This window comes from Macaca nemestrina, chromosome 15 (assembly GCF_043159975.1).
Source record: "Macaca nemestrina isolate mMacNem1 chromosome 15, mMacNem.hap1, whole genome shotgun sequence".
NCBI lineage: Eukaryota > Metazoa > Chordata > Mammalia > Primates > Cercopithecidae > Macaca > Macaca nemestrina.
This window is the reverse complement of record NC_092139.1, coordinates 58219552-58247404: the sequence shown is the minus strand read 5'-3', so window position 1 is coordinate 58247404 and position 27853 is coordinate 58219552. Positions and strand designations below refer to the sequence as shown.

General features: G+C 50.3%; 1 protein-coding gene across 2 annotated transcripts in view; it reads right to left on the bottom strand.

Annotated features, from left to right (window-relative positions):
- Nucleotides 1–27853, bottom strand: part of LOC105486740 (synapse differentiation inducing 1) — a 248122-nt gene that overhangs the window by 25569 nt on the left and 194700 nt on the right. Inside the window, exon 4 of one of the 2 annotated variants that reach the window (XM_071079747.1) lies at nucleotides 13189–14341. The exons of the other annotated variant lie outside the window; for it this stretch is intronic. Coding sequence (XP_070935848.1) covers nucleotides 14267–14341 — 75 coding nt within the window. The 3' untranslated portion in view covers nucleotides 13189–14266. Of the gene's footprint in view, nucleotides 1–13188; nucleotides 14342–27853 lie in introns of those variants that run through there. 2 annotated transcript variants of the gene reach the window in all.

Below are 27853 nucleotides of genomic sequence, written 5' to 3'. Positions count from 1 at the left end.
AAGGAAGCCTGGCTGGGAATCAAAAAGAAAATTGTCTTCCGAAATGCTTCGTGTTTTTGAATTTATGGCAGCAATAACTCCTTGGGCTATAACCACTTTGGGCCACGGACTCAGGTGGGAGAGGCTGAGCACTAAAACTTGTGAGGTATCCTGGGGTGAGGGCAGAACGGTCACTTCCCTGGGGACAACCAGAGCCTGCGCGTCTAGCTTGTGTCCCTGGGGCCAGGGTCCCATAGCCTAGGGACTTGGAAGTCCTTTCTTCTGGCAGTTACCAAACCTGATAGCTCGTTAGAATCACCTCGGGATGTAAAAAAATAGATTCCTGGGCCCCAACCCTGGAGATGCAGATTCCTAAGTTCTGCATTTTCTAATAGGTTCTGCAGGCCTAGCAGTCCCAGTGTGCAAGCTCGGGGCCATGGACTCTACCGCAGGTGATGGAGAAGCTCAGGCCACTATGAGGAGGTGCTGCAAAGTCACCCCAGAAAGGGCAGGAATCATCTGACTGTGTCCTGCTGACCCGCCTTCCAGTCAGTGTCTTGGCAACATCCGCTCTGCCTGGATTTCAGCCCAGGCCTTTCCTGCCTCTCCCCAGCAAAAGTCTGCTGAACTGGGGCCTCCTCCCAGGCTCTCTGGGCCCACCCACCCTAGAGGCTGCAACCACCACTGCCCTCCTGGCTGCCCTCCCAGAGCCCCACTCTCCTTGTCCTACTTCCTATGTCCCTCCAGATCCCAGGGAATGGCCGAGTTCTGGCCATGCTGCCACTCAGGGCCCAGGTCACTTCACCTGGCCCTTCCTGGCCATGGTGTGTCCTGGTCACACCTGCCCTCACAGGGCAGTGTAGGCCATTTGTGGTCCTGGGAGCAAATCCACGGGTCTTTTCTGTGCCACGAGGCTTGGGGTACTCCCAAGATGCCTCTCTCCCGCCACACTGGCCAACTCCCTTATTCAGCCGTGGCCTGTCCCAACCCAGGGAGGTTCTGGAGGCAGCAGACTGGGGCCTCCACACTTAGATTTCTGGTATTTTTGTCCTTTTCATCCAAGGATTTGATCTTCCACCCACTCTTGAGCTCTGACTTCAGGCCCAGAGCCTCTGCCGCCAGCTCCTTATGTGTTTTCCCAGGAGTGGAACTTGTGGAACTCGGGGGTGGGCGCTCGGGGTGCCCCCCACACCACACAGGTGTGCACTGCAGGTGCTCATGGCAGGTGCATGGCAGATGCAGGGGGCGGCGAGGGAGGCAAGTCCCCAGCTCTGCCCCTTTATGTCCCTCTTTGCCGACATCTGGATGTCTCATCTCCTGTGTCCTTGGCTCTCTCTGGCCCTTCCAGATTCCAGGCCCACTTCTGACTCTCTGGCCTCTGTGGCCTTCCTTCTGGCTGTACCCCTGTTGCTTGGGTGGAAAGCCACCTCAGAGAACCTGGAACCAGGAATGGTTCCAGCGAGCACCATGGGAACAGGGTTCAGCTTTTTCCAACCCGGTCTGCTGCTCACTCCCATCACAGCCCCTGGGGACCCACCCCCAAACCTACTGAATTCAGAATGGCTGGGGTCGGGGTGAGGAACAGGCTTTTTAAAAATACACATTTTATTCTGCACCAGTTTTAGAGTCATAAACAATCTGCGGAGATAATGTGAATGTTCCCACACGCCCCTCACCCAGTTTGCTTCCTCTAATAGTATCTTACGTTACCAACGTTCATTGGTAAAAACTAAGAAAGCAACATTGGCACATTACAATTAATTAACTCTAGACTTCATCAGATTTCACCTGTTTTTCCATTAGCATTCTTTTTCTGTTCCAGAATCCAGTCCAGAAACCCAGGAATTATATTTTAAACAAGCACCCTGGGTTATTCTCAGGCTCACTAGAGTTTGTGAAGTTTGATCCATTTACAAGCCACAGTTTGAAGATGAAATTAAAAGTCAGAGAGGCCCAGGGACATGACAAGTTCCCCTAATTAGAGGCAGTGCTGGGTACTTGGAGCTTGCCAGTCACAGCACTGTCACCAGTCCCACATGAAGCTCCGGCCCTGGCTCTGCTTTGCACCCTCCAGCCATGGGGAGAGGAACTGGGGCCACAGCAGTAGCTCAGTCTCCCTGAGTAAGTGGTCAGAGGTGTTGCAGTCTCAGGCTGACACACCTGCAACGCTGGACCTGGTGGGCTCTGTGCTGTCTCCAGAGTGAGCTACACAGCATGGAGTTACTGCCATCGAGGAACACCCTCCTTCCCTGCTTCTCTGAGCCTGCACTTGTGATCTGAACCTGCACCCAGGCCCCAGCAGGCTGCCAGAGCAAGTCAATGGGCCCTGCCGACATGGAGCTCTGCATCACCTGGCGGCTTCCTCAGCCTTGGCTGGCCCCACACCGTGCCCTCTTTTCACCCTGCACTCCTGCATTCCCCATGCCAAGGGCCCACCTCGCTGCAGGTTTAAGATGACCCAGGCTGGTGTGCAGAGGGAAGAGGAGGCCCTCTTCCTGACCCTGGGCTTGTCCAAGCTGCAGTCTCCTTGCCTCATATGAAGGTTCTCCCTTCCTGAGATGCGTTTTTCCACCTTCCTGTCTATACCTGCGCTGTCCCATACTTTGCCCACTGGCAGGATGTGGTTGCTTAAAGAAAACATTCTGTTTCACAGGTGCACCAGTCACATTTCAAGTGCTCAATAGCCAGGGGTGGCTGGTGGCTGCTGTGGTGCATGGGCAGGAGCAGAATATCCCCTGGTGGCAGAAGGCCCTGATGGAGCAGATACTCTAGTCTGAAGACATCCATCTGCACATGATGAACAAAGCTACAGGGAAGAGAGGGGAACAAGGTTCAGGGGCATGTTGGGGGTGGCTCTGCTGGATTCACACCAGCTAGACTCTGGCCTCCATGGTGGCAGCCAGCTCAGCTCCTGCAGAACCAGCTCAGAGAGCTCCATCCCACCTGAGCGTCTCCTCTCAGCATGAGCTGGCGGTTGTGGAGCAAGGCTGTGCTCTCTACACCCAGGAGACCTGGGCACCTGTGGAAGTTTCCTAGAGGGCTGGTGGCAGGAAGAGAATGGGCCAGTTCCTAGCCAAGGCATAGGGTGGGGCTTGGTTACTTGGAAAACTTGGGGAGGTGGAAGACAGAGATGGCCTGGAGCCAGCAGCAGCCCACACCTGCTGGAGAAGGTTAGCCTGTGAAAATGGATTTTCCACAAACACGGAAATTGGCAATTTCCCCCTAGGATTATATGTGAGGGAAGTAATCTATTTGAATAATGCTGAGAAATAAAAGACATTCCTGTTTCTCTTTGTACCCCTTTCCTCCTTTCTAATGGAACAAGGCAATCTTGGGAAGTGCAGAGGGATGAGATGCAGGCAACAAAAATGCCTTCATCCATTTGCCTTGACAGGGAAGGGCTCTACGTAGGTATAAGGAGAAAACGTCTGTCATTTATTTACTATTTTAAAGTGAAAAATCGGTAGATATGCATAGGAAACGTTGGCGCTTGCCTGTGCACAGCTGTTCATGGATGTTGTCTTTGAGAGTGAGATTATGAGGAATTTTCACATTCTCCAAATTATAGAATGTTAAAAACAGCAAGCATGCATTGTCCAAATTGTCCAAATACATAAAATAAAATAAAAAAAAAGGAATTGCAGCATATGAGGGATGGGGCCACTCGGTCTTCATTAGATAGTCAGGGTTTGGACTTAGTGATTTTTGGTTTAAGGTCCTTAAGAACCTACATCTAAAAGGCTTATTAGTCTCAATTCTATTTGTAGATTAAAAAATATTTTTTTGGAGACCAGAAAAAAATGGCAGAGAGGAGGCATGAAGAACTTGTAGTTCCTGCTCAGACAGACAGAGCAGCCTATGGATAATCACATCATGAACTTTTCCTCCAAGAACTACTGCAGAAACATACCAGAAAAGCCAAGAGAATCCACAGACCCTTTGAAGGAGGTGAATAGCTACTGCAGGTTCCATGGGACAGCTTGCTTTCTCAGTGGGGAGGCTTCTAGCCTGGGGCAAGTTTTCAACCCTGCTTACCAGCCACCTGGAACAACTTGGTGCTGTTGTTGGGGGCATGGTGGGAGTGAGACCAGCCTTTTGAGCTGTGGGCTGTGTGGAAGCTGGTTGAGGACAGCAACACAATAATAGTGGGGGACTTCAATACTCCACTGACAGCACTAGACAGGTCATCAAGACAGAAAGTCAACAAAGAAACAATGAACTTAAACCATACCCTAGAGCAAATGGATTCAACAGATATTTACAGATCATTCTACCCAACAATAGCAGAGTATCCATTCTATTCAAAAGCACATGGAACATTCTCCAAGATAGACCATATGATAGGCCATAAAACAAGTCTCAACAAATTCAAGAAAATTGAAATTATATCAAGTACTCTCTCAGACTACAGTGGAATAAAATTAGAAATCAACTCCAAAAGGAACACTCAAAACCATGCAAATACATGGAAATTAAATAACCTGCTTCTCTATGATTGTTGGGTCGACAATAAAATCAAGTTGGAAATTTAAAAATTCTTTGAACTGAATGACAGCAGTGACAAAACCTACCAAAATCTCCAGGATACAGCAAATGCATCGCTAAGAAGAAAGTTCATAGCCTAACATGCTTATATCAAAAAGTCTAAAAGAACACAAATAACCAATCTAAGGTCACATCTCAGGGAACTAGAGAAACAAGAACAAATCAAATCCAAACCCAATGGAAGAAAAGAAATAACAAAGATCAGAGCAGAACTAAATGAAACTGAATCAAAAAACACAAAAGACAAATGAAACAAAAAGTTGGTTCTTTGAAATAGATAAAAAATTGACAGACCATTAGTGAGATTAACCAAGAAAAGAAGAGAGAAGATCCAAATAAGCTCAATTAGAAATGAAACGGGAGATATTACAACCAATACCATAGAAATATAAAAGACTATTCAAGGCTACTATGAACACCTTGACATGCACAAACTAGAAAACCTAAAGGAGATGAATAAATTCCTGGAAATATACAACCTTCCTAGGTTAAACCAGGAAGAAACAGAAACTCTGAACAGACCAATAACAAGCAGCAAGATTAAAATGGTAATTAAAAAATTGCCAGCAACAACAAAAAAGTCCACAACCATGTGTACCCACAGCTGAATTCTATCAACCATTCAAAGAAGAATTGGGGCTGGGCATGGTGGCTCACTCCTATAATCCCAGCACTTTGGGAGGCCCAGCCAGGCAGATCACCTGAGCTCAGCCTGGGAAACATGGTAAAACCCCATCTCTACAAAAAATACAAAAATTAGCTGGTGTGGTGGCATGTGCCTGTGGTCCTAGCTACCTGGGAAGCTGAGGTGGGAGAATTGCTTGAGCCTGGGGGGTCAAGGCTACAGTGAGCTGAGATTGTACCACTGTTCTCCAGCCTTGGTGACAGGGGGAGACCCTGTCTCAAAACAAAAACAAAAACAAAACAAGGAAGAATTAGGAATCGGTACCAGTTCTATTGACTCTATTCCAAAAGATACAGAAAGAGGAGCTTCTCCCTAAATCATTCTATGAAGCCAGATCACCCTAATACCAAAACCTGGAAAGGACATAACAAAAAAAAGAAAACTAGAGACCAATATCCCTGATGAACACAGATGATAAAATCCTCAACAAAATAATAGTGAACTGAATTCAACAGCATATCAAAAAGATAATCCACCATGAACAAGCGTTTTTTAAACCAGGGATGCTGGGATGGTTTTAACATATACAAGTCAATAAATGTGATATGCACATAAACAGAATTAAAAACAAAAATCACATAATCATCTCAATAGATGCAGAAAAAGCATTTAACAAAATCCAACATCTTTTTATGATTAAATCCCTCAGCAAAATTGGCATAGAAGGGGCACACCTTAAGGTAATAAAAGCCATCTATGACAAATCCACAGTCAACATTACACAGAATGGGGAAAAGTTGACATCATTCCCCCTGAGAACTGGAACAAGAAAAGGATGTCCACTTTCACCACTTCTACTCAACATACTACTAGAAGTTCTAGCCACAGTAATCAGACAAGAAGAAAGAAGTAAAGGGCATCCAAATCGTAAAGAGGAAGTTAAACTGTTGCTGTTTGCAGCTGATATGATCATACACCTAGAAAACTCTAAAGACTCATCCAAAAAGCTCCTAGAACTGGTAAATAAATTAAGCAAAGTTTCAGGATACAAAATTAATGTACACAAATCAGTAGCACTGCTATACACAAACAGCTTCAAATCAAGAACTCAATTCCTTTTACAATAGCTGCAAAAACAAAACAAAAAAAAAAAACCTTAGGAGTATACCTAACTAAGGAGGTGAAAGACCTCTACAAGGAAAACTACAAAACACTGCTGAAAGAAATTATAGATGACACAAACAAATGGAAACACATCCTATGCTCGTGGATGAGTAGAATCAATATTGTGAAAATGACCATACTGCCAAAAGCAATCTACAGGTTTAATGCAATTCCCATCAATTGCCACCATAATTCTTCATAGAACTAGAACAAACAATCCTAAAATTCATATGGGACCAAAAAAGAGCCACCACAGCCAAAGCAAGACTAAGCAAAACCAACAAATCTAGAGGCATCACATTACCTGACTTCAAACTACACTGTAAGGCCATAGTCACCAAAACAGCATGGCACAGGTATAAAAACAGGCATATAGACCAATGGAACAGAATGGAGAACCCAGAAATAAAGCCTAATACCTACAGTCAACTGATCTTCGACAAAGCAAACAAAAACACAAAGTGGGGAAAGGACACCCTAGTCAACAAATGGTGCTGGGATAATTGGCAAGCCACATGTAGGAGAATGAAACTGGTTCTTCATCTCTCACCTTATACAAAAACCAACTCAGGATGGATCAGAGACTTAAAGCTATGGCCTGAAATAATAAAAATCCCAGAAGATAACATCTGAAAAATCCTTCTAGACATTGGCTTAGGCAAATACTTCATGACCAAGAATCTCAAAGCAAATGCAACAAAAACAAAGAAAAATAGTTGGGACTTAATTAAACTAAAAAGCTTCTGCACAGCAAAAGCAATAATCAGCAGAGTAAACAAACAAGATTTTCTCATAGAGTGGGAGAAAATCTTTGAAAACTATGCATCCAACGAAGGACTAATATCCGGAATCTACAAGGAACTTAAACAAATCAGCAAGAAAAAAAAAATCCCATCAAAAAGTGGGCTAAGGACATGAATAGACAATTCTTAAAAGAAGATATGCAAATGGCCAGCCAGCATATGAAAAAAGCTCAACATCACTAATTATCAGGGTAATGCAAATCAAAATTGCAATGTGACACCACCTTATTCCTGCAAGAATGGCCATTATAAAGAAATAGATGTTGGCGTGGATGTGGTGGAAAGGGAACACTTTTACACTGCTGGTGGGAATGTAAACGAGTACAACCAATATGGAAAACAGTGTGGAGATTGCTTAAAGAACTAAAACTAGATCTACCATTTGATCCAGCAATCCCATCACTGGGTAATCTTCCCAGAGGAAAAGAAGTCATTATACAAAAAAGGATACTTGCCTACGCATGTTTACAGCAGCACAATTTGCAATTGCAAAAATTTAGAACAAGCCCAAATGCCCATCAATGAGTGGATAAAGAAAATGTGATATTATATATATATATTATATATGTGTGTGTGTGTGTATATATATATATATATATGTGAATACTATTCAGCAACAAGAAGGAATGAAATAATGGGGTTCACAGCAACCTGGAGGGAGTTGGAGACCATTATTCTAAGTGAAGTAACTCAGGAATGGAAAACCAAACATCAGATGTTCTCACTCATAAGTGGGAGCTAAGCTATGAGGATGCAAAAAAATAAGAATGATACAATGGACTTTGGGGACTTGGGAGAAAGGGTGGGAGGGGGGTGAGGGATAAAAGGCTACACCCTGGGTACAGTGTACACTGCTCGAGTGATGGGTGCTCCAAAATCCCAGAAATCACCACTAAAGAAATTATTCATGTAACCAAACACCACCTGTTCCCCAAAAACCTATTGAAATAAAACAAAATAAAAATAAATATTTCAGAGTTTGGTGTGAATTTTTCTGTGCAAAATGGCCGGTTTGCTGTGGACAGCTATCGGCTTCTGGGACTCAGGAACTTCTTTTTCCTGGGGAATCATAAGTCTGGGCCTCATATGGTATTTATCCGCTCCTGAGCCCCAGCTGTAGTGCAGCCTCAAGGCCCCGATGGTCACTTGCTGTCTTAGCTTGGTGTTCCTTGGAAGCAGATCTCAGACAAGGGCTGGGAAATAGTGGTCCCAGGAGGCACACGTGAGGAACTGGGAAGTGGCACAGGGCAAGATGGGAGTCAGTTAAAAAGGTGTTAATAATCCCACTCCAGGTATTTCACCTAAAGGAATGGAAACTTATGTTCCCGCAAAAACATGCACACTGTTGTTTATAGTAGCTTTATTCAAAGTTGCCCCAACTTCGAATACACAACCCAAATGTCCTCCCACTAGGGCATGGACACACCACTGCACCCGCCGTGTGCAACGCTACTTAGCAATACAAAAGGGGGAGCTGTTGATGCACACCACAAGCTGGATGAGTGGCTGCAGGCTGAGGGTAAGAAGCAGGCTGGAAGGCTGCATTCTGTGCAGCTCCATTCACAGGACACTCTGGAAACCCACACGGTGGGGGCAGAGGGCAGGCAGTGCCGCCGCTTACAGGTGGGGCAGGGGTTGACTGCATTGGGCATGTGGGGATTTGGGGAGTGACGAAGCTTCGTATCTTGACTGTCAAGGTGGTTCCATGTCAGTGCATATTTATCAAAACTCTTAGCACTGCGCACTAAAGAGGGTGAATTTTAGGTCCACAACAAATCAGCAGAAGCAGACGTTACCCCAGCTGCCTCCGTGAGGACTAGAAGCCAGGAGGCTGCCAGAGGCGGAGCCAGCGGGAGCCCCAGGAAACCTGAGCCAAGGGACTTCAGGTCTACAGCCGCCACGGTGTAAACTCCGATGTAGGGGCCCCACTGCCCACTGAGGGGAGTTGGCACAGCATGAAGAGACAGGAGCATCAGCAGGGTTTCAAGGTTAGATCTCACCAAGCCCCGGGGCAGGAGTGTGAACAAAGATGGCCTAGGGCGCATTGAGAGGGGCCTCCCAGTGGAGAGCAGGGGGAGGGAGGGGCCTGCGATGCCCACCTGGCAGGCCCCAGGCAGGGACGCACATGCCAGGGATTTATTTGGGAGGTGATCCCAGGAAGCACTGGTAGCCGAAGGGGAAGATGCCAGCAGAGGCTGCATGAAAGAGCCAGTGACAGACGAGGACAGCCGAGGCTCTGTCCTACTGGGAAGCTGGTGACTACCCACGACTCCCAGCACCACTGGCTGAGGCTACTCCCGATGGCAACTCCCTGGTCCTGTGCCTGCCCTGAGCCCTGCAGAGGTGAAGGGGAGCCCCTGGGGCATAGCCGAGGGCATTACTCCTCATCCCCCTGGAAACAGGAGCCTGAGGATCATGGGCTGGGCATTGACGGCCACTACCATTGGTGCCAACACTGGCCACCTGCACTTGGAGAAATCTTGTTATCAGGAAATGGAAATTGTTGAATGTATTCTTTGATTTTCTGGTTTTATCTCACTAACATCCGCGTGAAAGAGGAGCGGAAGATGCCATTTTGTGTCTCCACCATCACCCTCAGGACCACAATTGCTCTTGAGGTCAAGCCATCTCAGAGTGGTCTGGCCCCCTGAGGAAGCCACACGTGGCATGAATGCCAAGCAGGAGCCAGGCCCCAGCCACTCCCGCTGGCTCCCTTCCCCATTTCTTCTTGGCACAATCGAATCAAACATGATGCTTCCCTGTGGGGACAGACATTGCTGAGAAGCGTGTTGGCTTCTGCTGCCGCTGCAATGAGCACACTTTTCTCTTTCTCAAAGATTAAAGGAAGAAGTTTGTTACAGCAATGTCACACAAAAAAGTACTTCCAAGGAGATTTTTCTTTTCAGTGAAAAAAACCCTGTTTTCTAAGTGAAGCTGGGGTTTCCAGTTCCCCTGTTTGGAGACTCTGAGATCCACACGTTGCTGACAGGCCAGCATTCAAGGCCAATGGATGCAATGGCTGGGCTTCCTTCGCTGAACCTTTGAAACTACTTCTTTTTAACCTTGCAGTTAAATTTTCAGATGCAGACAGCAGGCTCTGGTCTCTGCATTGTGCCTTTGTAAAAAGAGGGACACCCTGTCTGCTGAGAGGAGCCTCCATTTAGTCTCCCTACACATCAGTTTCCCTGCTTGTAAGTGTCAAAAATAGTGCCCTACCTGCTTGCTTCACAGGGTCGTTTTTTTGAGAGGATCAACTTTAATCATATTTAAATATACGTGTATAACACTTATCCTGCTTTCCAAATAGCTAATGCTGAGCAAAATAATGCATAAAATACGAGGTCTGTTTTAAAAAAGAATCCTAAAATACAGAGGGAGCTGCAGTTAAGTCCAGGACCATGATGCAGGACTGAATTAGAAACCCTAAGGACACCCTCGGTGGAGACCGCAGCCTTCCCGGAGAGCCCTGTGCTGAGCCGGAACCCCCATCCCTTTATTTACTCCTCAGAGTAGATCTGTGCCTGGAGACTTGAAAGATGAGGGAAGTCAGGCCCAGAGATGCTAGTGAGTGGGGTAGCAGGGATCCCAGCCCTCCTCTAACCCTGGAGCCTGTGATTGGAGCAGCGGCACAACACAGATGAAAGGATGTGGACATATGAGTCCTTGGGCACAGGGCTATGCCTTCTTAATATTTTTAATCCTCAAGCCCAGCAGAGTGCCTGGCACACACTAAATCTATGGCTTGATTTTTTAAAAGCATGAGCCACATCCTACATAGAAGCAATGTGTATAAGGAATACACAGTTTAAGAAAAATAGGAGGCACCTGTGCCCTCCTGGCCTCAGAAAGGGAGCCTTGCCAGCACCCCGGACCCCTCTGCTGATTGCCACGCTGTCCCTTCCCTTCCTGTGGAAGAACTGCTGTCTTTTTGGTTTTAATTTTAATTTGTATAAATTTAAGGGATACAAGTGCAATTTTGTTACACGCATATGTTGTATAGTGGTGAAGTCTTGGCTTTTAGCTTATCTGTCACCCGAATAGTGCACATCGTACTGGTTAAGTAATTTCTCATCCCCCTCCCCCATCTGCCCCCCACCGTTCTGAGTCTCCAGTGTCTATCACTGCACACTCTTTGTCCATGTGTACACACTATTTAGCCCCCACTTATAAGTGAAAATATGCGGTATTTGACTTTCTGTCTGAACTATTTCACTTAAGATAATGGCCACCAGTTCCATCCATGTTGCTGCAAAAGACATGACTTCATTCTTTTTTATGGCTTAGTATTCCATTGTGTAGACACACCATATTTTCTTTATCTATTTAGCCATCGATGGGCACTCAGGTTGACTCCATGTCTTTGTTGTTGTGAACAGTGCAAGAGCAGATGTCCTTTTGATACAATCATTTCTCTTGCTTCGGGTAGTTGCCCAGTTGTGGGATTGTTTTAGCTCTTTAGGAAATCTCTGAACTGCCTTCTGCAGAGAGAAGCCCTGCCTTGAATTGCGTGTTACTCTCCAGCACTGCATCAGCTCTTGTTACCTGCCTATGCTTCATTACAGTCTAGCTTTTCTTCCTTTGAACCAGATCTAAATGGGTCACAGGATGCACCTTCTGCACCTTCTGTGCTTGTGTTCCTTCTCACAGTTGTGTTCTCAAGCTTCATGCCCTGGGCTCACTGGTGTTCAGCACCCAGATTCCCCTGGGCTGGACGATGACAGCGGATTTGCCATGAGCGCTATTGATGAAATGAGTGGATGAAAACCACCAGAGGCCTGGGCACAGAGGAAGGAGTGAATTCTGAGTTTGGAGACAGCTTCGTGAGGGGTCTGCATTTGCCTGGGCCTTTGGGGACACACCTGACTCTGATACACCTGTGAGGGTAGCTGGGAAATAGGGCAGAACAGGGTGTGCCACACTGGAGAATTTGTAAGACCCAGGGTGGGAGGGAAGACATGTGGCAAGAGGGGCTTCTTGGGGAGCCTAAATTAGGATTTCAGTTCCATGTGCGGACACCGCCCCCGACCGATGCCCTGAGGAGGCCCCAGATTTATGCCCTGAGGGAATAAGTCCAGGCCTTGAGCACCCCTTGAAGCCACACATCTCCTCCTTGGAGCAGGAGGCTGAGAGCTGGCAATGGTTTCTCCTGGGGCCTTTCTGCTTCACTCTGAGGTGCACACTACTAAGGTCTGCGGTTGAGCTGAGTCTCTGAATGACCAGTACTCCTGCATAGACCCCTCACTGTGGTAATTCACAAAGTCCAGAGAGGTACTTCACAGTTTTCTGGGTGGACCCCTAACTGTGGTAATTCACAAAGGTCAGAGAGGTACTTCACAGTTTGCTTCCTGCTACATGCTGACCTTCTTAGCCTCGTGCCTATCCATGCCAGAACACAGGTTCAGGTAAATGCAGACCCCTCACGAAGCTGCCTCCAAACTCAGAACTCCCCTCCTTCCTCTGTGCCCAGGCCTGTGGCGGTCTTCATCCTTTCATTCATCAATAGCAGTCATGGCAAACCCGCTGTCATCGTCCAGCGCAGGGGAATCTGGATGCTGAACACCAGTGAGCCCAGGGCATGAAGTTTGAAAACACAGCTGAGCAAGGACTGTGTCAGTCGAGCCAGGACACTGAGTACACCCAGCAGCAGAGTTTTGTGGACGCAGCCCCCTGAGCCCTGTGTTCCCACCTCTGGAGTCTCTGATTATCCTGTGGGATGGCTACTGCTTGAGGGCCCTGCGAGCGTCCAACAGCGCAGGAGCCAGCGTGCCCTTTCTGAAGTTAGGATGCATCCAAGAGAGGGCTGGCCCTGAGGCTGGCCTGGGTCAGTGCGACGGGCTTGCCCACAGGCTGACGCAGGGCTCTATTCTGCAGGACCTGTGGAAGCTTTGTATACAGAACTTTGATAGCCATATGTGTAACTCTGTTATCGTGTGTGTGTGTGTGATCATGTGTGTGTGCCCGTGTAAGAGAGGGACAGAGACAGAGAGAGAGAGACTGAGAGACAGGCACACACAGAAACAGAGAGAGAGAGAGAAAATACGCCAGTGGGAAACATTCACTTCTGAGTCATTTATTGAAAAGAAAAGGGTGAAACCCCCACAGAGTAAAGTTAAGGAAGAACTATCTGCTGTGCCAGCTGGGTGCAGGGATGGATCCACTGAAGAGCGGCGGAGGAGGTCAGAGCCGCCTTCCTCATCGCCCGGTTCGAGCGGAACAGACGAGTGGAGAGAGCCATGCAAAATCAGCCTCTAGAGAATGCGAGCGGCACCCGGGAAGATTCCTGCTGTACTGTGAGGAGGGCGTTCGGGTGTTGAGTATCCCCATGAGTCCAGTTTTCAGAGGTAGGGGAACGGGGGTGTGCCTCAGAGGTCGCGGCAGCCTCCACATGGGGTAGCAGGCTGCTGATCTCATTGCCGTGGTCACCGCGTCTCCATCCTTTTCCGTCATTGCATTTAGTATTCTCCCCTAATGTGTGCACATCACAAGGAGAAGTGGGAGGCGCTCACCTTCAAGATGTCCTTTGTTCTCTGAGTGTCTCAGCTTGGCAGGATCACTTTCACCCTGGGCCGGCTTTTGTCTGCGAGCCACAGAGATAGCTGAAGGAACCGCCTATGGAGCTCAAACTGGAAATCCCTTTCCGGCCATCTTGGAACAAGCTCACTTCCTTTCAAGGGGCTTGGATGGTCCAAGTCTAACCTCTGAGAAATCAGGGCTGGAGGCAGGACCCTAGGCTGACCATTAGTGAACAGACCTTGGGTCCACCAGTGCAGCAGAGCAAAGCCAAAGCTGACCTCAGGGCTGCGGTGAGAGAAAGTGAGGCAATGATTGCAGGGCAGCTCATGCTTGAGACCTGGCCTCAGTGACTTACAGGTAGGAGTTTTTAAAGGGAGGGAGGCAGAGGTCACAGGCAAAGACATAAATCAAGAGTTGGAGGCTGTACATTGGCTTGACCTAAGAAAGTGGAACATCTCCAAGCGGGGGCCCACAGGTCATAGATGGCTGGATTCAAAGATTTTTAAACTTGCAATTGTTTAAGGAAGCAAAGCCTTGTCTAAAAATTTTGTAAACAGCAGAAGAGAATGCTAGGTTTAGCTGGTGGACGTGACCTCCTCTTGGCCCTCAGGAAGAAATTTAGAACGAAGAACGGTGGTCAGAGTCCAGTCCTCAGCTCCCCCTTGTCTGAGGTCTGTGTGCCAGTGAACCCACTGGATGGGGTTCCACATTTCTGAAAAACAATGCAAGGACATATGCTAAGATGTTATCTTTAGTTTCCATAGGAAACCAAATACTCTCATGACTCTAACATCATTGGCTACTGTTTTAAGCCACTATAACCTTCTTGCTTATCAAATTGCTCTTTTACTTCTCAGGGTTAGCTGGGTGCCTGGAATGTCCCTCGAAGGAACTCAGGATTTTCCTTTATTTCCATGCTTTCGGGAAGGAGTAACTGGCGGGCCCAGCAGGCCCCAAGAAGGGTCCCTGCTCCATCTCAATCCCAGAACACGGGTGATCTCAAGCTACTCCAACATCCTAGGTGCTGGCCTAGGCAGCCAGTGTCATCATCAGATGATGGAAAGGGTCACTGAGACAGCAGTCCCCAGGATTGATAATCCAAGAACATCTCACTCAGTTCTTCATTACCAAGGCCCTGACCTTCATTCCCAGCTCCCAGTTCTTACTCACTCTGAGATAGGCCTCTCATTTTGGTTTGGACAAGCTTAGCACATTACTCACCTGGAGAGGACGGGCTATGCATAAAATCGCAAATTCAATTTAATTAAATTCAACAAACATTTAATGAAGGCCTTTCCTCCACTTCATTGTAGACATTACAGCAGAGTTCCATCATAAAGATATCTAATTCACCTGCGCTCCCTGAATGCAAAGACAGGTCTGGGGGCAGGGCTAGAAGTAGGGTGAGATTTAAACAGGTGCTTCAATCAATGAGCATTTATCCCGAGGTAACAAATGCAATCACGCCTGAAAGAAATCGATGCATTTTAAGCAAAGCCATGGGAAGCATGCATGAATGATTTTAATATTTTCCTGCCAATGACTCGGGAGTAAAGGGTTCCTGAGGGGGATGGGCCGCCTCTGCCTGGTGATGATTTCGTCAATATTCTTGAAGGAAGAATCAGAGAAGGAACTGGCGGCCCTACACAAAGACTGACTGAGGAACAATTGGAAAACTTGATGCACTGGCCTCCAGAAGATGAAAATAAGAATAGCAGATAGAAAAGCCAGCAAGCTGGAACCCTCGTGCACAGGTTGCAGTGTGGCCTGCTGCGAAGCACCCTGAGAACCCCCTTGTGGAATGGGGTCCCCTGGTGCACTGAGAGAGACTGTGCCGTTGTTGTACAGATGGCAGTGGGTGTATCATGTGCAGGGTTGTAAACCCAACATAGTTTTTGATATCAATTAGAAGATGTAATTCTTCCATATTACATTGTTATAGCTTTTTTACATTCCACATTACAAAATTACAAACCGAATACTGACCCTATGCCGTTTTCACTTTGTGCTCTTTGGAAACTACTTCCTGGCTGAGATGCATCTCCAGAGCATGACCCGAGACCTTATGACACGCAGATATGATCTTCTTCCTCGCCTGCATGGTCAGTTATTGCTATCAGCTCTGGCATCTGTCACTGTGCTGCTGTGGCAGCCTGAACTCATGGTCAGCCATCAGCCCAGTCATCCTAAATTCCACGTCTCATCTCCACAAGGCCCATGCGGCCTCTGCTGGCAGTCTCCAAAAGAGGAATGTGGGCAGTGGGTTCTGGCCATGACTTTGCCAGGCACCTGGGAGGGGTGCCAGCCAGCACATGAGTGTCCTGAGTAGCAAACCTGGGCTGGCTTCAGGCATATCTGGGTGATAGACCAGAGCCTAAGCCTCTCATCTTTCCAGGACTTTTGTGTCAATGGCAACTGAGTTGGCTTGGGGACATCTAAAGTCACCCCCTGACCATCTCCAGTGGCACCTCCAAGCCTGGTGGCACCCATTCCCTTGCTGCCTGTCTCTTTGAGTCCTCCCATTCTCTGTGGTTGCTGGCCTGTCTGTTGGTTTGCCTGGTCGTTGTCTTCCCCCATGGAAGGAGCCTTTCCCTTACTGACACCGTAACCTCTGAGCTCAGAGCAGCTGGATCACTGGGCAGGTCTGCAACCACAATGCATGTGGTAAGTGGTTAGGAGTCAGCCCTGCATGACCCTCTGCTGGGTTTGAGTGGCCAATGGGGCCTGATGCTAGAGGCTCTGGAATTTGGATTGGTCCTGGTTCCTGCAGGCTGGGGAAGTGTCAAAGAAGGCTTTCTGGAGCAGGTGGGTATCAGCTGGCCTTGAAAGATAGGCAGGGTGTGGTCATGGGTCATGCATGGGCTGAGAAGGGGCTCCCACTGCATCAGAGGCCAAGGTGCTGGATCTGCCAGATGCCCATCTCCTGGCAGGGTGCTGTTGGGAAGATTCAGAGTTGACCTTTGGCATTCCAGGGCAGCGGTACCCAGGGCGCTCCTCAGGGGTAGAAAACCTTAGTCTTATCAGATATGAGCCGGAAGAATGTGAGCTCTCTACTGGAAAGTTGAGTCTGGAAGGCCTTGAATGAATGCTAGAAAAGCCTCAGCTTGCGGGGGTGGGTGGGCAGAGACTATGGGAGCTGCACCGCTGCGGCCTTCTCTGCACCTGGGATCACGGCAGGAGGGCACCAAAAACACCCCTGGGCTGTGGAGAGAGCAGAAGCTGACCCCCAGAGTAGTCCAATTGCTCGAGACTTCTTTGTCATTTCATATCCTCCAGGGCCATTCTTCAGGAGCTGTGGCTTCACTGTGAGTGGGAGTTCTGGCCTGGTTCGTCTTCCAAGAAGTTAAATTTGTTTCTGTAATATTCAAGCTAAGAAGTGTTTATTTTTCTCTTTGGTGCATAACTTAGAAGCAGCAAGTATTTTCTAGCTGCACTATCACAGTTCAGTTCTGCTCCTAGAACAACTGAGATGAGTCTTAGTTCAGAGGAGATCTGTTTCACAGGTGAGAGGCAAGTGAAGATTAAGAGAGTTTAATTGCACAGGAAATCACAGAATGAAAAACAGTATCACCTACCTTGGCGCTGTTCAAATCATGGTTCTGCAAACATTTACCCCAAACATCCACTATGACCTTCCTTGGAGGCTCTGCTAACAGGGGCCTTCTATAGACAAACACAGGCCTCCTCTTTTTTGCAGAGAAGGAGACAAAAGTTTGCACTGTGCTGAGGATTCCGAGTAAATTTTCTAAGCCTGTCAGACTTGTCTCCATCAAAATGAGTCCGTGTGGGCTGAAAACAGAGCTGCAGCTGCCACATAGCAAAGTGTGCTTCTTTCCTTGCACCCTGCTTCACGAGCGCAGGGGCCTCTATGTCGGGAGGGATGAAGAGGGTAGATGGATGCTGTGGAAGAATATGGTGGGTCCAGCAGGCAGGAGCCTAAGGGAACGCAAGGGCCCCGAGCCACGGAGCCAGTCACTGAAAGAGGCTGAGTCCGTCATCTGTGAGAAGGGCTCAAAGTGAGCTGTGGCAAGGGGCTTCTCCAATTAGAAGATGGATTGTTGGTTTCAATGGTGCGGGAGTCACATGGGTTAGGCTGCAGCTGCTCATGGTTATCTTTTCACCTTTTCAAGATTGGGCTTCACCTTCCTAACACCTGAGTCCTAATCTCCCTGGACCTCACCCGGGGAGGCAGGCGCAGGCAGGCTCTCCAGGGAGCAGCACCAAGGTGTGCAGCGGAGAGGCTTGTGGTGGGAGTGATGCTGTGAACCAGCCGTGGAGACTGTGGGCTTGGGCAGGAGGGGCCTTCAGGATGCAGGGCAACCTCTGGGCACCTCTAAGCCCAGGGTGCTGGTGGGAAGAACTGGTCTGGGTGGGAAAGGCCAGGCCTGTGCCTCTGACTGGCCTGGTTACTAGCTAGGGCCGCCCCAGGGAGAGCGGGCTGTGGCTCTAGCACCAAAGGCTGTCAGTGGCCATGCTCCTCACAGTGGGGCAGCCAGTCTAAGTGGGCTGCTTATGGGACACGGTGCTGTGGTAGCAGAAGCTGCACACACTTGGTTGACTCTTACCCTCAGGTAGGTTCAGGCAGGACTTCATTAGTCTGAAAATCTGCCTGTCAAATATCCCTGACAGTTCCCTAGCGGCACCCCCCCCCAGTGTGTGTGAGCACATTCACCAATGCCATCCTTTCCAATGATCCTCTCTGCTCCCACCTTGGGGTCCCCCGTGTCCAGCCAGGTATCTTCACCTGGTCTAAGGTCCTTGTCCTGGCAGGCCCCACTGACTCCCACTTGACCGGCGCATGCCGGTTCCCAAGGAGTTCCTCGACACAGGGGAAGAGCCCCGGGGCTGAGTGGCAAAGCCTCTCTGGGTCTCTCTCACAACTCAGTCATGGCTGGGCTGCAGACAGGCAGGGTGGGGGGTGCACAGCCCCCAGCTGGAGAGCTCCTCATTTTAGAGGTCCTCTTGCCCTCTGCCTGCAGGATCCTGGTGGTGGGCAGCATCCCCAGCTCAGCCGACACTACCAAGTCTGAATTCTGTGCAGATGCCAGCTGGGCTCTCTGTAGCCTTGGGAAGAAGGGGTCCACATACTGGACACCCACTGCCCATGTATGCGCAGCTTGAACCCTTCATGGATCAAACACAGCACTGATGTGGGGCCCACAGATGCGGGCGCACAAACAGACAGACAGATGTGGGCGTGGCTGAGGGCAACTCTGCTGGGTGGTGGTAAGGGGCTTGGCAGTGTATCTGCACAAGGGGGTGGGAGGCCACAGGGATGGGAGCTGCACTAGCTTGGACAGTGACTTGGGCTCCGTTGTGTCCCCTCAAAACTCATATGTTGGAGTCCTAATCCCCAAGCCTCGGAATGTGACTATTTGAAGATAGAATCCTTAAAGAGGTAGTTAAGTTAAAATGAGGTCACTAGGGGTGGGCCTGATCCTAGATGGCTATGTCCTTATTAGAAGATTGGGACACGTACGTGGGAAACTCAGGAAGAGGGCAGCTGCCCGCAAGCCAAGGAGAGACCTCAGAAGAACCCGTCCTGCTGACATCTGATTTGGGACTTCCAGGCTCCAGAACAGTGGGAAGTACAATTCTGTTGTTTAAGCCACCCAGTCTGTGATGTTTGTTACAGCAGCCTGGGCAAAAAAATACAGGCAACTCCTCAAGAGGCCACTGTCCAGATGGGTGTGTTTTGGGCGTTTGGCCTCTTGGGGAGCCACTCGGACCTGAACTTTGACTCTGGCCTGTTGTGGACCAGCTCTGTCATCAGGCAAAGTACTGGTTCCCCGAGCCTCAGTTTCCCCATCTGTAGAATGGGAAGGTTAGAGCCCATATCCCCCTTGAGGACTGTGGTGGGGCTTCAGAGGGAGGGCTTGTGACAGTGTCTGCTACATACTGGCAGTGTAGGGGCCTCCGGACACACGGGCTGCCCTCCCGTTCTTTTCTAGGACCAATCACCTTCCCCTCCAGAGAGAAGACCTGAGTTTCATTTTCCCAAGACCAAAATACAATCTGATTGATGCTACCTAGGTGAGTGGTGGGTACCAGGAATCCCAATCAAGGGCACTGGAGAGGGCATACAAGGCCTTCTCTGTCCCAGAACATCACACCTGGAAAACTGGGAAGGCTACACCTCCATTTCCTTTTCAGACTAGCAGCCAGCAAAGCTAGTTATGCCAGAAGGCGTGTGTTGAGAGTGGAGTGTGTAGCAGTTGAGACTACCAACCTGGGATTTGGGCAGAGCTGGAGCATAATTGAGATTTGTACCAGCTGTGTGACCTGGGACAATTTATTTCCTAACCTCTTTGAGCCTTGGCCTTCCCTCTGGGACACGGGGATCACAAGGATACAGACCCCTGAGACCATGGTACAGATGAAGATGACATCATAGAATGCTCCATGATTGGCAGAAGCCTCCCTCCGTGCCACACCGTTGTATCAGTGCCCCTCATCCTCAATGTGAGGAAGGGGCATAACTGGGGACTGAAAAGGGAGAACCTCAGACTGAATCTTCTGCTGCCAGCACCCTATGGTCAAGATGACCTTCTCGGCCCATTAGAAACAAGGCCCTGCCTTACATACCCCGCCACAGGCAATACTCAGCAGTGGCCATCTGAGTGACTGAAGGAGAGCGCTGTGGCCACTCACTGATCCCCTTAGGAAGGGAGACCATCACCCAGGTGTGAGGGTCCTGGGGAGCACCACCTCCATCTCTCCCAAAGCTGACAGAGCTGCGTGGGCAGGAACCTGCCACCCACACAAGCACCAGGGATATGTGCACATGGGGCCAGATGCAGCTTTTGCGAAGGGTTGATGGAAGCCTAAGAACTGGAAGAGTGTCCCAAGAAGCTGGAAGAATGAATGAAGCTCCCAGGAGAGTTGGAGCGGAAACCGAGTCTCCCTCGAGGTTGCTGCTCCAGCCTGAGCAGCCTCTTCCACCACAAACGCATGCTGTTGGACTTGCGTGGTCTATGGCCTTGGTCCCTTCCCTAGGCCCCTGGCCCGTGGCCTTGGTTCTGCCCCTGCACTGTCTCTAGTGAGGCTGTGCACGTCTCCAGCTCTGCCCCTTTCCTCGTCTTTGTTTCCCAAGGGCCCACTCTAGCCCTTGCACACAGTAGGTGCTCAGCAGTGCTTGTCAAACTTCCCTGGCATTCACGAGGGGGCATGGAATGCCTGCCCCATGCATTGCACCTCTGGCTTTATTCCACAGTGATGCTGAGTGACCGAGAATGAATAAACCTGCAGATAACTAAATTAAAGCCCAAACCTCCCCTGCAGACTCTGATAGGCCTTGTCCAACCTCTTTTCAAATGCAGTCCTCTCCTAATTCACGCGGAAGGAGTGGAAGGAACCATACTTTTTCTCTGAGCAGCCCTGACCTGTGGGTCTGATTTCTTGTCCACAGCTTACACAGTGGAGAGCACGTGGTCCCCAGCCTCATGTAGACCACCGTCCCGGAAAGGATGGCAACGCTGCTGGTGATGCCTGTGCCCCACCCGGTTAGACCCTGATCCTCACCCACAGTGGAGTAGCTGGGGAAGGAGGCTCGGCCACCACCCAGCAGACTCGAGTCCCCACCTACCATGACCTGGCTGACTTGGGCTCATGGCCCTCCTGTGGGGCCCTGTCTCTGTCCTCTGTGGATGAAACCCACAGCCCTTTCTGGATCAGAGGATTTCTGGGAGTCAGTGATTGAGCGACCCTGAAAGCTTTCTCTACAAAGCCCCAGGCCACCTCCAGTGGGACGCTCTGTCTATTTCACTGCTCCCGTTTGGCTGGAATCGGTGCACTGCTGGTGAAGGCAGGTGGAGGTGTGCACAGGGCAGCTGAAGCGATGTTCGACTCCGCAGGCTTCTTGCAGGGCTCAGAGGAGGGGTGGCTCCCTTGTTCCCTCTCTCCGCTTCCCCTTCCTCTCTTCAGCTAAACTATGATGGGGGTGTTCAGGGAAGCCCTTTCATAGGTCTGTGAGTGGATTCCAAGCATACTTGGCAGGCTCCACCTGGGTGGTTCCTAATTCAGAGCCACTTTTCAAAATGTGAATGTTCGTGTTGTGAGTAACCAAGCCAGGTGGCATAATGCAGGGTTTCTTAGCATTGCTGATGTTTGGAGTCGACTAGCTCTCTGTTGTGGGGGTTTTCCTGCAGCAGGATGTTGTTTCCTGTGCAGGATGTTGAGCAGCATCCCTGACTCCATAAGAGGGGTAGTTGTGATAACCAAAAATGTCTCCCCAAACCTTCACAAGTATCCCCTATGAGTGGGTGCAAAGCTGACTCTGGTTGCTGATTCCATTTGCTGTCAGACCTCAGTTATCCCTGAGCGCAGGTGGCCCCCGGCTTCATGTTCTCCTAGCCTGTGCCTCCACATCAACCACTGCAATCACCACTTTCTTGTGAACTGGACTCAGATAAGGCCTTGGGGTGGGGGTCGCGGGGAGGTTCCTTTCATGCCTGAAATGCTGCACCTGCTCCAGGGGAAGCCACACATCAGGGGAGGGCATTTGGAAGAAGCCTGACATCTCCAGCTTCTCTCCTGGTGCAAATCATCCTGGTGCCACATATTCCCCAAAGGGGATGCTCAGTGCAAGGGGGAACAAAGCCAGGCACCCTCTGTGCTGGGGTCTCAGCGGGGCGAGACTCAGTGAGTGCTGTGGCCATCTTGCAACCGTGATTGTGGGGCACCTGCCTCACTGCCCCTTGGCTGAACCCAAGGCAGGGTTTGTCACCCAGGGGTGTTGAGGAAAGCAACCTTTAGAGTTCCATTTCAGATGCGGCACAGGACTGCTGAGAATATGAAGCAGACCCTCTATCCCTCTATCCAGGGAATGAAGACAGTAGCTCAGGTGAGTTAGGGGAACTGAGACCATCTTGTTCCACCTGCAAATCTTGAATGGTTTAATAAAATAGTTGGAACCCAAATATGGATGCTTTGGCATATATAGACAACAGATGCAAATCATTGTCCATTTTTTGGCACAATGCACTTTGGCAATGCACTCTTCAAATTTAAGGTACGTATTATTTTTAAAGCACCTATTGTTTGAGAATCCACACACACCAGATGGAGAGTTGGTTTAGAACACCTGAACAGCTGGATTCTTCTCTTGGAGTAATAACGAAGTTTTACATTTAATTCCTTCCCATTATTCCATTGTGAACTAAAAGGAAGGGCAAGTGAGCCTGCTCTCTTTTCTGCGTTAAAGATTGTGGCGGGACAGTGACCATCCCTTGTCGCCAATGACTGAAGAACGTCTTGAGAGAATAATGGAAGACTCACTCACTGTGCTAAGCAGGAGAGGTCTCCCAGCTCCTCATCGGCCCTTCCGCCAATTCAGCCCTCAGCAAGTCAGAGCCCAACTTAGCAGATTCTTTCTACTTAGCAGGAACACTTCATCAGCCAATTCAGTAGAAAAATAGATGCTGCTTAAAATGCGCCAACTCTATCCAGGGAATGAAGACAGTAGCTCAGGTGAGTTAGGGGAACTGAGACCATCTTGTTCCACCTGCAAATCTTGAATGGTTTAATAAAATAGTTGGAACCCAAATATGGATGCTTTGGCATATATAGACAACAGATGCAAATCATTGTCCATTTTTTGGCTGAGTCATGAGTTGGACTCAGGTGTCCTAAGGTATCATAAGCAAAGGCCGACGAGAATGGAGAGCGCTGGCTTAGAGCTGGAGGAGATGGTTCAGATACCGTGATTTTGTGTCACCTCTCTCTCTCTTAAATGTCTTATTGCTATCTCTGTCTATGTATATTCATATTTGCCCCCGAATGACCTGGTTTCAGTAAACAGCAAAGCGCAGTCGCCTAGACGTAGTAGGAGGTGCAGGGGATGTGCCCTCCAGGACCTATCTGGCACCTCCCAGAGCACCTCGTTTTCACTCAGCCTTGACTGACTGAGTGTAGGCCTGGGTGCTGAATTCTCTCTGTCTGGGGCAAGTGCAGCCCTGGGCTCATTCTGTACTAGAGCAAAGGACATGAGGGTGACGGAGGAGACTGACAACATGCTCAGCTGAGGGGACACTTGTCTCGCAGTCTGGAGCCCAGATCCGCCACTTTGGCCCCTGCATTGATGAGACGGGTGCAGTGGCACTGAGAAGCCAGGTCTGATGCCAGGGCAGCCACAGCACTTGTCCTGGATTGGAGCAGAGGCAGAAATCTCAAGAATAGGTCAAGGCAAATATTCGGATCTAATCTGGGAACTGTGTGCCTGTGGCTCCTCGTTGTGATATTTGGACACAGCATGGTGACTGTAGGCACACGTTAGGCAATGGAGTTGCCTGCAATGCAAGTCAGAGAGGGCCTTGGTCAGAATCAGGACAAAGACATTGTCCTTGTCGCTCCTAATGGCTTTAGCGCTGTGATGGGAAGGCCTGGAAGCGGATGCTCCAGTTGTGTTGGAGTATGTGAGGAGCACACGAGCCTGCCCCAAGAGCCTGCCTCAAGAGCCCTGGGAACCAGCCTGCCTTGGGAGCCCTGCACACCAGCCCGCCCTGGGACCCCACCCTGGGAGCCCTGCACACCAGCCTGCCCTGGGAACCCTGGGTATGAGCCTACCCTGGGAGCCCAGTGAAGCTCTCGTGGATTCAGCCCTCGGCATTCTTCATTCTCTCCTGTGGAGCCTCCAGCATGTGCAGCTGTAGGCACTGCGGTGGGTCTGTGGCCTCTGCTGGACCGAAGTGACCAGAGGCAGCTGTCAACAGTGCCTAGAGGCCCTTCAGGCCGCCCTCGGGCCAGCGTGAGAGGCTCACAGTGGGCATCCTGGAGCGGGTGGGGTCAGTGTCCTCAGTGTGAAGGCCAGGACTCAGCCCTGTCTGCATGCTGTTGTCTTTGGGCCTTGAAAGCTTTCCTGAAGAAAGCTGTCCTACTCCATGGGCTTTCAAAACCAAACCAAACCAAACAGCAGCAGCAGGACCAGCAACAAAACCCAAAGGAATGAGCCCTTGACCTTTCTTCTGGAGTAGAGGCTGGTTTAGTAGAGGCTGGTTTCGCCTCAAGCAAATACAGTTTTCCCTGCAGCATGAACCGGCCCTCTCCCATTGTTTGGGTTTGGAAAGCTAAGCCCAGCCCCACCCACTGGGAATGTCTCCAGTCTGGTGCTTCTGCGTGGAGTCACCCACATTCACACCCATCTGCTGCTTTTCTACCTGGTAGATTTGGGCAAATCCTTAGAGCCCTCAGGGTCTTCCCCTGCCCAGGGGGGGTCATCCCGTTATGCATACCTGCCTGGAACTCCATCCCAGCCATCCCCATCCCCTCGTGCATGGGGCAGCTGTAGTCAACCTTCTCATTTCCCGGGACCCTGTTCTGGGGACCTTGTTCTGGGGACCTTGTTCTGGGGACCTTGTTCTGGGGACCTTGTTCTGAGGCCCCAGGCCATGCCCGTCCCTCACTCCTGTGGGAAGGTGAAGTCGCCCCTGTGGTCCTGAGTCCTGCTGCGCCTTAAATGCAGGGTCAGCAGATCCTGCCCCTTCTGCCCTGTCCCCACAGGGAACTTTGACTCTTTCCTGTGAGGCTCAGGCGGTTGACAAATTCATTACTCAGTGGACATGCTTGTTTGGCAGGGAGCCCACAGTCTGAAGACCTGCTGTGTCTTGGTCTAGCATCCACCGTTACTTTCAAAGATGAGCAGACTATTCAGACAAGAGCGTCAGGGGAGCGAAGCCCCCACCCCTTGGACAGCCAAGCTCACTCTGAAGAGCAGGGAAGAACTTCCAGGAGGTCATGGGGGTGGGGACAGCACAGCCACAGCCTGATGCCATTGATCCCAGTGTTATCAGCACAAAGCAGACGCAGCGAGGCATCCCTAGATCGGAGGTGGGGTGGCCGTGATTTCCGAGGGTTCGGCCTCAGCTCAGGCTATGGAGGGACAGTTAATGGCCTATTGGCAAATTGGACCAACAGATGTCAGCACCGATGGCAACTAATGCAGGTAAACTTTGAGGGGAAGAGGGAAGCACAAAAATGTCCTCATAAAGATAGGCATTTCAGCTGGTCCACTAGGAGCCTCTGAGGGATGCTATAAACTTCAGGGGTCAGATCCTGACCTCAGGCCATGGCTCTGAAGGGCGGCTTTGGCCATGATCTCAGTGCAGGCTCCACTTGACATTGGTATCCAGGGCATGGGAGCGGCAACTGGTAAGCAGGAAGATTGCTCCACTGGTCATTTTAAATCCATAGGCTACTGCAGAGGGCAGGGCCACTTGTAGAGCTGGCTGAGTTTGAGGGAAGCCCTGTTCCAGCTCTGGAGGAGCTGGTCCTGGTGTCAGGGGGCCTGGTTCCTGGTTAGCTGTGTGGTCTGTCTGTGGCAGCTGCGGACGGCATGGTGACCAATGATGGGTCCTCCTCTACCATGTTCTCCTCAGAACTCACTGTAGTTCCCTGGGAATAGTTGGGGTATGACACCTGGTCAAGTCAGTTGGGACACTTGCTGAAGCTGGGGACGCCTGGGGAGGTGGGGGTACCTGGGGAAGTGGGGATGCCTTGGGAGGTGGGGGTACCTAGGGGGTAGGGGTAGCTGGGGAGGTAGGGATGCCTGGGGAGGTGGAGGTACCTAGGGGGTGGGGGTAGCTGGGGAGGTAGGGATGCCTGGGGAGGTGGAGGTACCTGGGGAGGTGGGGACGCCCAGGAAGGTGGGGGTACCTGGGGAGATGGGATGCCTGGGGAAGTGGGGGTGTCTGGGGAGGTTGGGATGCCTCGGGAGGTGGGGGTACTTGGGGAGGCAGGGGTACCGGGGGAGGCGGGGACGCCTGGGGAGGCAGGGATACCTGGGGAGGTGGGGATGCCTCGGGAGGTGGGGGTACCTGGGAGGCAGGGGATGCCTGGGGAGGCAGGGTTACCTGGGGAGGTGGGGATGCCTGGGGAGGTGTGGCTACCTGGAGAGGTGGGAGTACCTGGGATATAGGGATGCCTTGGGAGGTGGGGGGATGCCTGGGAAGGCAGGGACACCTGGGGAGGAGGTGGGGACACCTCCCTGCTGGGACTATTGGGAGGATGAGGCGAGGTCATGTGTGCCTGGCATAGCTGTGCTTAGTGGATGCCACATGGGCCTAACAACAATGATGCAGGTTTAGGGAGGTGCAGGTCGCTCCGACACACTCGGAAGATGGCTCAGCTGACAGCAGTCACTAACACAGCCACCGACGATGACCTTCAGTCACTTTCCCTGCCACCAAGGCCAAGGCAGTCGCAGGGCTGTCACACACTATGCCTAGCTGCCAGGTGAGCTGCTGGGCCCCATGGCTGCCTTCAGCTGGCCCTGTCCCCTGTGCCCACTATGACCATTTACACCCATAGGTAAAGCCCTTGAGAAAGACTCGGCAGAGCTTGACAACTTAGATAGGGCCAAACCCTTGGGAACTGAGGCTTTTCCATCTGGAAATACAGAGGCTGGAATAAGATGGGCAGTTGGTCTAGCAGAGGTAAAGTACCTGGCACTAAGGGCCTGGCTTAAGGTGACTGTTACAGTATAGACAGAAATGATGGGTGTGGATGTACAGAAAGGTTCTACTTCTTTACCACATCCAAAGGTATGCGCCTTTGGGGAGCCTTTGAACTTAACATGGGTCATTTCAGGACAAGTACAGCTCTGGAGGGGCTGGTCCTGGTGTCAGGGGGCCTGGTTCCTGGTTAGCTGTGTGGTCTGTCTGTGGCAGCTGCAGATGGCATGGTGACCATTTGACACAATGGCTTGTGATAAATGAACCCTGAGAGATGGAGGGACACAGACCAGCCATGGGATAGCCCATCAAGGACATGATAGTAACTATGACCACTTGCTCCTGCCAGGAGCCATGGTCTGTGACTAGCGCCTTCCCCAGCAACCCCACAAAATGGGCCTTATTGATTATCCTCTCCTAGAGACCTAGAGACGAAGCTCAGAGAGGTGTAGACTTTTTTTTTTTTTTTTTAAATGAAGTCTTGCTCTGTCGGGCCCAGGCTGGAGTGCAGTGGTGCAATCTCGGCTCACTGTAACCTCCGCCTCCCAGGTTCAAGCGATTCTCCTGCCTCAGCCTCCCAAGTAGCTGGGATTACAGGCACGCACCACCATGCCCTGCTAATTTTTTGTATATTTAGTAGAAACAGGGGTTTCACCATGCTGGTCAGGCTGGTCTTGAACTCCTGATTGAATCACCTCGTGATTCACCCACCTTGGCCTCCCAAAGTGCTGGGATTACAGGTGTGAGCCACTGTGCCTGACCGAGGTGTCAACCTTTAC